This window comes from Microtus ochrogaster, chromosome X, assembly GCF_000317375.1.
Source record: "Microtus ochrogaster isolate Prairie Vole_2 chromosome X, MicOch1.0, whole genome shotgun sequence".
NCBI classification, from domain to species: Eukaryota; Metazoa; Chordata; class Mammalia; order Rodentia; family Cricetidae; genus Microtus; species Microtus ochrogaster.
In genome coordinates, this window is record NC_022026.1 from 46,654,308 (window position 1) to 46,665,434 (window position 11,127).

The following is an 11,127-nucleotide window of genomic DNA, read 5'->3' on the forward strand; positions in this document are numbered from 1 at the left end:
AAAAAAAAAAAAAAAAAAAAACAAACACTTCTCTACAGTTATGTGGCACTTTGTTTTTGTTTTGAGATAGGTCCTAAGTAGTCCATGCTTGCCTTAAAGTTGTAGTTGTTGGCAGACAGGAAGGGTCTCCGTAGCCCAAGCTGGCCTCTAACTGACTATGTAGCTGACTAAAGTTGGCCTTGATTCCCTCCCTGAAGCCCCATTCTTCCTGTCTCATCTCTCAAATTATGGGATTATAGACATGTGTTACCAAACCTGGTATTAGTGATTTTTCAAAATAACTAATTTATACTTATCAAAACTCCTGGTTGTGGTGACTTACACCTATAATCCCAGAACTCAGGAAGTTGAGATGGGAGGAAAACTATGAATCTGAGGCCTGCCTGAACTAGAGTGAATTTCAGGTCAGCCTTGGCTATAGTATGATCAAAAAACTACGTCAGGGCCAGGGAGATGTCACAGTGTGTTTGTGTAGCACTGGCTACACAAACCTAAGGACATAGTTCAGATTCCCAGCACGTGTGTCAACGCCAGGTAGGCATAATAGCCTGCCTATGATCCTAACACTCCAACACTCAGCACTTGGGACACAGAGACAGGAGATCCCTGCAGGAAGTTGGCTAGCTAGACTAGCCAGACCAACAGGCTCTGGGTTCAAATGAGACATCCCACCTCACAATATAAGGTGGAAAATAATCAAATAAGACACCAGAGATCAACCTCTTTCTTTCCACATCTATCACAATCTCAATCTCTCTCTCTCTGTCTCTCTCTCTCTCTCTCTCTCACACACACACGCATACACATTTAACCACAGATGCACTCATGTATGTATACCTACCAAACATGCCAATATTAATAACAGTTACTCCAGCAGGGGAAATGTTAAAAGAAATGTATTTTGTGATAAAAATAAAACAAGATATAGTCCATAGAAAGGGGTATGCCTCCATAAGACTTGACTATGTGGAATGTCATCACTGATCTGAAACATGAATGAAAAGCCTTAAGAACTTTCACACATTTCTATGGAATGATCCAGAAAATCTACTTTTGTAAGCCTATGCTAGAGAAATGACCCAAAACACAAGATAAGAGGATGTCTCAGCAATTCAGAGTATTTGTTGCTCTTGGAGAGAACCAGAGTTCAGGTCCCAGAGCAGCCACGTCAGGTAGCTCACATCCACCTGTCACTCCAGCTCCAGGGGACCTTTCTCTTCCAACCTTTGTAGGCACCTGAATACACACGGCATCTACAGACATATATGCACGTAAATAAATATTTAAACACACACAAGAAAGCACTGCAAATTACTTTAGCACTTTAAAAAGAAAATATTCATTTTCATACCATGTTCATAAGGTGAGAAAGTCCCAGCATCGATGTTAATATAGGGGTCAATTTTGATGGCAGTAACTCGGAGTCCACATGACTTGAGAATGGTCCCAATGCTGCTGGCGATGATCCCTTTACCAATGCCTGAGATGACTCCACCAGTAACCAGGATATACTTCATTGGCGGGCAAATGGGTGGCTGCCAATACCCAAATGCAATCTGAGAAACAACCAAATTAAGAATCAGATTTGAGCTGGTGGCTCTTTAATCCCAGCACCTGGGAAACAGAGGCATCCCTGTGAGTTTGAGGGATGGCCTGGTCTACAGAATGAATTCCAGGAGAGCAAGGGCTACACACAAAGAAACCTGTCTTGGAAAACAAACAAACAAAAAGTCAGATCTGAAAAAATAATGCGCAAGGTAGCCAATGCCTCTAATCCCAGTACTCCAAAGACTGAAGCAGGAAGATAGTTTGGAGTTTAAACACAGATCAATCTAAATGAGTTGCATGCCCAACTGTGCTAAAGAATAAGACACAGTCTCAACAACAACATAAAGTTAGTTAGTATGGTGGCTCAATCCTTTAGTCTCAGCACTCAGGAGGCAGAACAGATATCCATAAGATCAAGGCTAGCCTGATCTACATAGCAAGTTCCAGGCCAGTTGTGGCTCCAGAGTGAAACCCTGTCTCAAAGAAGAAAAAAGAAAAACTAAAGAGGCCAAGGCAGGATTGCCAAGACTTTGAGTTTAATATGGGCTACCTAGGGAGTACTAGGCCAGGCCAGGGCTACATAGCAAGACTCTGTCTTAAACAAAACCAAAAAGCATATAAATAAATAAGAGTCCAAGGCAGCACCTAACCTGTACTCTCAGGAAGACTGACACAGGAGGTTCACTGACAGTTCTAGACCAACATTGGATAAAGCGTCTCATATAGAGTAAAAAAAAAAAAATCCTAAGAAAAAGAAATGAAAGGGTCACAGAGTAGAAACCTTCTCTCATCAGTAGAGAGCATATCAATCTATAATTCCAAAAGTACATAGCATTTTTTTTCTGTCTAAATGTTCAAACCTTTGGAAACCGGTTTTTTGGGTTTTGATTTTTCTTTGAGAAAGGGCTTCACTATCTATAGTAAACTTTCCTGGAGCTCATGTTCGTCCTTATCAATTCCCTGAGTCCTGGAATTGCAGGTGCACACCACCACATCCAGTCTGGTGCTGTCAGGGTGTACTTGCTGCTGTTGCTACCGCTGTTCCTGTTGTTTTCAGGACATGGTCTCATATAGCCTAAGCTGGCCTCCATTTCCCTGTGTAGCTAAGGCTGGCCTTGATCTCCTAACCTTCCTGCTTCCACCTCCCACATTCTAGGACTACAGACAGTATTATTTTGTAGGCTTCTTTTCTTTTCGTTATTTTTCCAGTTATCATACAAAGCAATGGGTTTTTGTTGTGACATCTTCATACACATGTATAATTACACTGTTTCTTTTTAAAATTTTTATTATTTTACATATATGGTTATTTCATCTGCATATATATCTATGCACCATGTGCATGTCTGGTGCCTGCAAATGCCTGGAACTGGAGTTACAGACAGTTGTGAACTGCCATGTAGGTGCTGGGAACTGAACCCAGGTCCTCTGGAAGAGCGGCCAGTGCTCTTAACTACTATGTCATCTCTCCAGCTCTTACGCTTTCATTCATACTTGCCAACTACTACCCTCCCTTGATTCTGCGGCTCTTATTCCTACCACTAGACAGAAAACTAAGGCTATTTCCTACCAGGAAAGCAGCTACCTCTGTTCCCTTGACTTTCCATTCACTTCAATTCTGAACTGCACTTAGTTTTTGCAGGACAAACTACATTTCCCGAAGATTTAGAACCATAGGAAAATGTTTCCAGGCTGCGCAAACTGTATGTAGGCAAGGCAATTACACTTTCTTTTATCTGGAAAGTGGAATAAAAGTCTCAATGGTTTTAAATATATTTTGACCCTAAAAAAGAAATGAGCTCTCATCTCAGATAGGCAAGATGTATACCTGTAATCCCAGTACATGGGACATTGAAGCAGGAAGATCAGGAATTCAAGGCTAGCAAGGACTACATGAGACTGTCGAAAAAGAAAAGAAATAACTTTGTTACATGGGGGTAAATTGATATATAATGTAAATATAATGGAGGCTCATCTATGTTTTTTCATGTAAGGGGAAAATCTTAATTATCCATTTCCTAATTTAGCAAAAAATAAATCACCACGCTAGTATATGTAGGTGAGTGAATTGTGGACAATTGTTAGTTTTCTATATATTAAAAACAACATATCCCCTCTCTTTTTTGCATGTGCTTCTGTGTGCACACCCATGTATTCCTACCAATGGAGATGCATATGGAGGCCAGGGGACAACTTTAGATGTATCTTCATTTGAGACATGGGTCTCTCATTGGTCTGGTGCTCACTTATTAGGCTAGGCTGGCTGTCCAGTGAGCCCCATAGAATTTCCTATCTCCATCCTCCCAGAACTAGAATTACAGACATGCGTCACTATGCTCAGACTTTTTATATGGGTTCTGGGGATCAAACTTACATCCTCATGTTTTCGAGGTAAGCACCAATTAGACCATCTCCCTAGCTCTGAAAGTCCGACAGAGTGAGATCAGAGGACAACTTCCAGGCGTTACTTCTCTCCTTTCACTCTGTTTCAAGGCATGGTCTATATGCCACCACAGCCAGCAAAAAAAAAAAAATTATTACAAATTTCTTTTTGCAGGTTTTTTAGTCCTGAGGATTGAATGCAAGGCCTCACACATGCTAGGCAAGCATTCTGGTACTGAGCTCCAGGACCAGCTGCACCCAGCTTTTTTTACATGAGTTCTGGGAATTGAAACCAGGTCCTCAAGGCTTGCTCCAAAAGCACTTTTAACTAGCTTGAGCCATTACACTAGCCCCACACCTGGCTTTTATTGTTTTATGCAGTGCTGGGGACTGAACTCAGGGCTTCATGTATCCTACCTACTGAGTTACATGTCCATCTCAGTCCTTTCTACCCTTCCTAAGCAAATAAGTTTGGAAAAAAATTTAAGATTATAGGAGGGACATTCACATTTGCCCACACACACACATGTGCACATATATACATATACATAAATGTAATGTTTTAATTAAAACAAAGTAAGAGGAGTTGGGCACATACCTTTAAACTCAGCTCCCGGGACACAGAGGCAAGCAGAGCTCTGTGAGTTTGAGGCTAGCCTGGTCTACAGAGCTAGTGTGGAACCCTCACCCCTTATTCTCAAAGAGGTGAGAAGAAATTTCCTAGTGGAATGTTTTCCCAGGAAGATAGTGGCCTTCTCCTCTCCCACCTGGGAGATTCCGAGCACAAGGTCACTTAGTTCAGCCCAGCCAGCCACCTGGTTCAGGCTGATAAAGATGGCCTAACTCAGAAATAGTGGTCTTGCTATAAGAATAAGGAAAAAGCTGACTTAGCAAGATGGGAGGGGGGGGGAGCAAAAGTCCTTGCATCCATGCCAAAGCATCTTCAAAGAGTCTCTTTGTAGTTATGCCTTTAAAAAGCTTACCCCACAGAGGAGATACAACTCCTCTCTACCTCGCTGTAATGGGGATGGAGATGAGTTCCAAACATGTTTGTATTATGCTGATTAAACCTTGCTTATTACAGTCTGGGCCTCTCTGGTGGTCTCTCTCTGGAGGTCATAATCTGGGCACAACACTAGTTCCAGGACAGCTAGGGCTGTTACACAGAGAAACTATCTTGAAAAAAAAAAGAACAAAGAGATGCCATAAACAATAAATATATATTTTCCTTTTGGTAGCCTAGTCTGGCCTTGAACTCAAAATGTAGCAATGGGAAACCACCACCATCCCTGGTTTACATAGTACTGGGATCAAATACAGTATTTCCTGCAAACTATAGACAAGCACCCTACTGCCTCAGCTACATCATCTTTCCATAATAATAATCATAATAATGATGATGATGATGATGTTTGATTTTTGAGATGAAGGAATCTCACTCTGTAGTCCAGGCTAGCCACCACATCACTGTCCTCCTCCCTGAGTCTCATGAGTGGGAGTGCTGGGAGTCACCTCCCTGAGATCTTACAATATTTTTGAGCCCAACAAGTTCAAAATTGTAATCATTGGTTTAGAGTGCTGGTGCAGGCCTGAATCCAAGCACTTGGGATATGGAGATTAGAGAATGAGTTTGAGGCCAATTTGAGCTACGTAAGACCCTGTCTCTTTTTTTTTTATTGAGCTCTACATTTTTCTCTGCTCCCCTCTCTTCCTCTCCCCTCCCCTTCAACCCTCTCCCATGGCCCCCATGCTTCCAATTTACTCAGGAGAGCTTGCTAAGACCCTGTCTTAAAGGAAAGAAAAACGCTGTAATGGATGCTGCAATCTACTTGTGAGCTTCATGTCGCCAGCTTTGCACTAAGCCTTGGGGGAAAACATGCACATTATTAACGCACATCTCATTTACAACTTGCCAAACATACGTGGCTCCATTCCACCGTGCAGGCCTACAGCAACAGAAACACCCAAAGACACCTTTCTAATGCTGTTCATTTTTAAAGTAATGTAAATCAGACGCAAAACAGTACTTACTGGATAAGTCCGTTTTATGATGTTTGTGACTGACAAAACTAAGCCAAGACGATGATCATCAAAACTGATTAGAAAAGGGGCACCAAGGACCTTTGCGGGTTGGCTAAACCCCACAGACTCGAGGTGAGGTGGAAAATTTATTGGGCATAAAGTACAAGTCGGCCTCCCCCCAGGCGGTAGTGTTCGGTACGCTGAGGCCAGCTAAAAGGGTTGTTGTTTAACCTGTAAGCTGACTCAAAATCCGAATCATCCCTGCAGGCGGTTTCGTTTCCGCTAACGCCATCTCGGGGATCCACAAACGGGGGGGAGAAGTAGGGCTTGGGGGTGCGGAATCCTGTGAGGAGAGACACACCCCAGGGAAGCGCCGGTTTGGACCCCAAGTCACTGGCTACTGCTAGGGAACAGGCTACATCGGCACTGGGCGCAAGTGGGCGTCCCCTAGTCCCAAAGGCCTGCTCGATCGCTCAGGTTTTCAAGCACTATGCAAGAAGCGAATGGCTATGGGCCGGGCGTGGGCACCAGCAGGAAAGGGACAAAAGCATCCAGGCCCCAAGTGTGCTCCTGGCAGGGCCGAAATGGCCCCAGGGGAAATATGGTGGTCTGGGCACTGAGGCCCGAGGGGTTTCGGGGGAGGCCCAAGAAGGGAGTTACCTGTGTAGTGGCCAGGGCGCCGTGGAGTGTGGCTCACGCAGCTCCACCCAGCGGCCAGCAGGACCCAGCGCTCACCTGTCCTGCGGGAGCAGGGACCTCATCTAGGGTGCTCTAGTCACCACTCGGTCCTGCCCTCCCCAGGGACTGAGGCACCCTCTTCACCCACCTTCCCCTCGCGGTCCCGCAGCCGGCCCAGCTGACTCACGCTGGCTGTGAAAATGGGGGTGCTGCAGCAGTGGGTTCCAGCGATAGTACAAAAAAAAAAAAACAAAAAAACAAGCGCCTAAAAAGTGTTTCCTACCGCACAGGCAGCTCCCGTCACCCTCCGCTCTAGACGCCCTTGGCCCCAGGCCACGCTCAGCCTGGGCCTGCCCCTCCCTCCTGTAGCGAGTGAGCTTCAGCCCAGCCTCTAATGAATGCTCCTGGACAGCTCAGAACCTGGCAAGCAGAATCCCTTGCTCCGATTCTCCCGCCAACTTCACTCACCACAAATGCTTGGCCGTGACCCTACAGTGAAGCCCAGAGGCCAACACTGCAAAAGCTGGGAAAGGAGAAAAACAAAGCAGAATTGTTGCCTAGGGGCTCACCGCCCATCTACGTGTCCATTGGTAAATGAACTTCCTTAGCATAAAGTAAGAGAGGAGGAGCAGAGGAAAGTAGGAGAGAAGGCTTCCAAAGTGACTTAGGGGGAGTGTTTAAAAGATAAGTGTGGTAAGGGATGCCGGAGGTTGTTTCAGGTAAAGAAAAGGAGAAAACAACTGAAAAGGAAAAGGGTCTAACTAGACACAGATTTAAAGGGAGCTGAAATTTTAGAGAAGCCGTGAAAGTATTGTTTCTTTGGTTGTTTTTGTTATCCCTTTGGGGTTTTGTTGGTTAGTTTCTTTTGGTTTTTGAAATAGGCTGAAGGTGTACATGTAGCTCACTTGGTAGAGTGCTTTCCTAGCAAACACAAGATCACATATATTGTCAACATACAACACCGAACTGCCATGATGGCTTATTATTATTATTATTATTATTATTATTATTATTATTATTATTATATAGCAGCAATGGAAGGTAGAAACAAGAGGATCATAAATTCAAGATTCTCTTTGGGTACTTAATAAATTCAAGGCCAGTCTGGGTTATGTGAGACCTTACCAATAGAAAGAAGTCCACCCTGGCTGACCTGGAGCTCTATATGTAGAAGACCAGGCTGGTCTCAAGCTTAAAGAGATCTCCTGCCCTTGTCTCCCAAATGAATAGCCAGAATAAAGCAAAACTCACACAAGGGTTACTTGAAGACCTAGTGGAGTTTAGAAAGACAATTGTGAATTGTGTACTGATGGCCAGTTATAATCTATATAAATACAGGTGTGCTAAAACCAGTCTGCTGGTGATGTCAAGTAGAAGGCCAAAGGTCAAATCCTAGAATACAGACTGAAATAGGTCAGATCCTGCTGGGCAGGGAGAAAGGAAGGAGAAGGGCCTGAAGACAGCAAAAGCACAGAGGAGTTTAGCAGCAAAGGCTGTGATATTGAAGGTCAAGATTTCAAAGGAAAGCCAGGCTTGGTGGAACACATCTGTCATCCCAGCACTTGGGACTAGGAGGATAGCAAGTTTAAGGTCAGCTTGGGATACACAGCAAATTCCAGGACACTTGGGGATACATATCAAAACCACCCTGTCTCTAATTTTAAAAACTAGAGGACTGGAGAGATGGCTCAGTGGTTAAGTACTTACTGCTCTTGCCGAGGACCCAAGTTCAGTTCCCAGCACCTACATCAGACAGGCAGCTCCCAGGAAAATCCCACTCTTCTAGCCCCTTACAACACTTGCAGCTGGCATCTGCACACACCAACCCACTGAAAAACTAGAAATAAAAAATTCTGTAGAATAAATAAATAAATAATGGAGGAGGGCTGAGATGGCTCAGCGATTCGACACTTACCATACAAACGTGAGGACTTGAGTTCAGTTCCTGGGGCCTACATGTTGGAAGGAGAGAGCTAACTCCCCCCATGATGTCCTTTGACTTCCACATGGGGGCTATAACACACACACACACACACACACACACACACACACACACATACATGCACACCTCATACACTCTCAATAAAAATTAAAATAAATTTTTAAAAAGGGTGTGGGTTATAACTCACTTGATAGAGTACCTGCCTAGCATACATGAGATCCTGCATTTGATTTCCAAGTACCACATAAAGCCAGTGTGGTAGTATAGGCCGTATTCTCAGCATTTGTGAGATAGAAACAAGAGGATAAGGAGTTCAAAGTCATCCTCAGCTACTGGTGAGCTTGAAGCAAAGTGGGGTTACATGAGAACCTGTATCGCCATGAAATAAATAAATAAGAGGCTGGAGAGATGGCTCGGCGGTTAAGAGGCTGCTCTTCCACAAGACTCAGATTCAATTCCCAGCACCCACATGGTGGCCTAGAACAGTCTGTAACTCCAGTTCCATGGGATATTACACCTTCTTCGGGCCTCTGCAGGCACCAGACATGAAAGCTGTGCACAGAAATATGGAAAAAACACCAACACACATAAAATAAAATAAATATTGGCATTATATTAGCTAGGAATATGGAAACAACCTAAATGTCCTTCGAGAGAAACATGGAAAAAACGAGAGGTAAATGCAGAAGAAGGAGGATGGGGACTAAAGTCATAAAGCATCATATTTGATGGAGGAAGGTCATTGGTTAATTAATAAAGAAACTGCTTGGCCTGATAGGTTAGAACATAGGTGAGTGGAGTAAACAGAACAGAATGCTGGGAGGAAGAGGAAGTGAGCTCAGAGACGCCATGCTCCCCTCTCCCGGGCAGACACGATAGCTCTGCTCTCTGAGGCAGATGGTGATGCAGCCAGCCACCAGGTCAGACATGCTGAATCTTTCCTGGTAAGCGCACCTCATGGTGCTACATAGATTATTAGAAATGGGTTAAGAGGCTGAAACTAATGGGCCAGGCAGTGTTTAAAAGAATACAGTTTGTGTGTTGTTATTTCAGGGCATAAGCTAGCCAGGCGGCCGGGGTGCCGGGGACACAGCCCTGCCACTCATATTAGAACACATATTATTATCTACCTAAAATTATACATAATACATTTGAGTCTGTCATCACATTATTATCTACCTAAAATTATATATAATATATATAAGTCTGTCTATACATATACAGTTTAAGTGAAAATTTTCCATCTGGGCTAATAACATTCCCTCCAAGAGCCATAGACCATCTAACAAAAAACTCAGACAGCAGGCATGAAAAGCCCCCTTTTGAATCATTGGTCCAGGTGGTACAAGAGACTCCTAAAACATTATAAGCTATTGATGTTGCCCTTGGTTGCCTCTCAGAGGAGGAAGATAAATCCTTTTTGATGAAGACACAGTGAGCTTCAAAAACAGGGTCCAGAAATCCCTGGGCAGGATCTGACCTAAAGCTTCCTCCCTGAGGACTAGCTTTCATGGTACCAGAAAATGTGCCATGCAAGCTTCCAAGGGAGGGAGGCACCAACAGTCCCACTCAGCTATAACACCTATGAACCACAAGGACCAGCAAGGCACAAGAACCTAAGGGTAAGGGAGTGACACATGCTGGTGGTAACCAGCAGCTGTCTAATTGAACTCAAGAGCCATTCAACAGGAGGGAAATCATACCTGATACTGGAATCCTAGCCAACCACCTGAGGCTAATAAAGTCATGGGTCTTGGAGGAGAAACTACAACCACTGCTTTACAAAAAAGAGGGGGAAGCATCATCCCTAACTACATCCTAACTATTTATCCTTATACCCGCAGATTAAGTTTAGTTTTTACCCTTCACCAAGAGAACGTCTCTTTACAAAAGCCGGAGAGCATTACGGAAAATGACAAGCAACTGTAGAGAACAAGAGGTCCTGCGGTGTTAAGTGCCAACCCCTTACATCAACAACACAATTCCTACCCCTAAGGTACAGGGATCACTTTGAAAGAGAGTCTGAAAGACTCTAAGGGACAAAGAGGAAATTTCCTGTAAGATTCTGTCTCCTAGAGATGTCCGAGGGGCCTGTACCCATGAAGCCTCACCTACACAGCTGCCTTAGCAGGACCTGAACAGCAATGACACCAATGGAGATGCTGTCGTGGGGGGAGAAAGCTCAGGCAATCTCAACCCTACACAAAGAACTACAGGCCACTGGGACATTTAGAGAGTGGGAGAAATGGTCTTCCACAGGAAGAGCCCCCAATTGGTTATCCAATACCAAGTTGTCAGCCCTAAGATGAGATACATACAGGTAACATTATACAGATGGGACAGGTTGTATTTCTATATTTATGAATATATATATATATATACATATTTAGGAATATAAAATATATAAATATATTTAGGAATATGTAAGAAAAAAGAAAACAAGGCCATGAATTTGCTATATAGTGAGATCCTGTCTAAAAATGAATAAAAATAAATACAGTAAAACAAATTGGCTCACTGGGTAAAAGCATTTGCAGCACAAACCTGGCAATCTA

The 11,127-nt window shown here is 43.7% G+C and overlaps 1 protein-coding gene across 3 annotated transcripts in view; it reads right to left on the bottom strand.

Moving 5' to 3' along the window:
• Ctps2 (CTP synthase 2) overlaps window positions 1–6,966 on the bottom strand; it is a 117,750-nt gene extending 110,784 nt beyond the window's left edge. The window contains exons 1-2 of one of the 3 annotated variants that reach the window (XM_005358772.2): window positions 6,779–6,966; window positions 1,352–1,556 (exon numbers count right to left, since the gene is read on the bottom strand). In XM_005358772.2, the coding sequence (XP_005358829.1) occupies window positions 1,352–1,517 (166 nt within the window). In that variant the 5' untranslated portion in view covers window positions 1,518–1,556; window positions 6,779–6,966. The other 2 variants (XM_005358771.2, XM_013350599.2) reach the window with 2 other exon arrangements.
• Window positions 6,967–11,127: the final 4,161 nt, after the last annotated feature.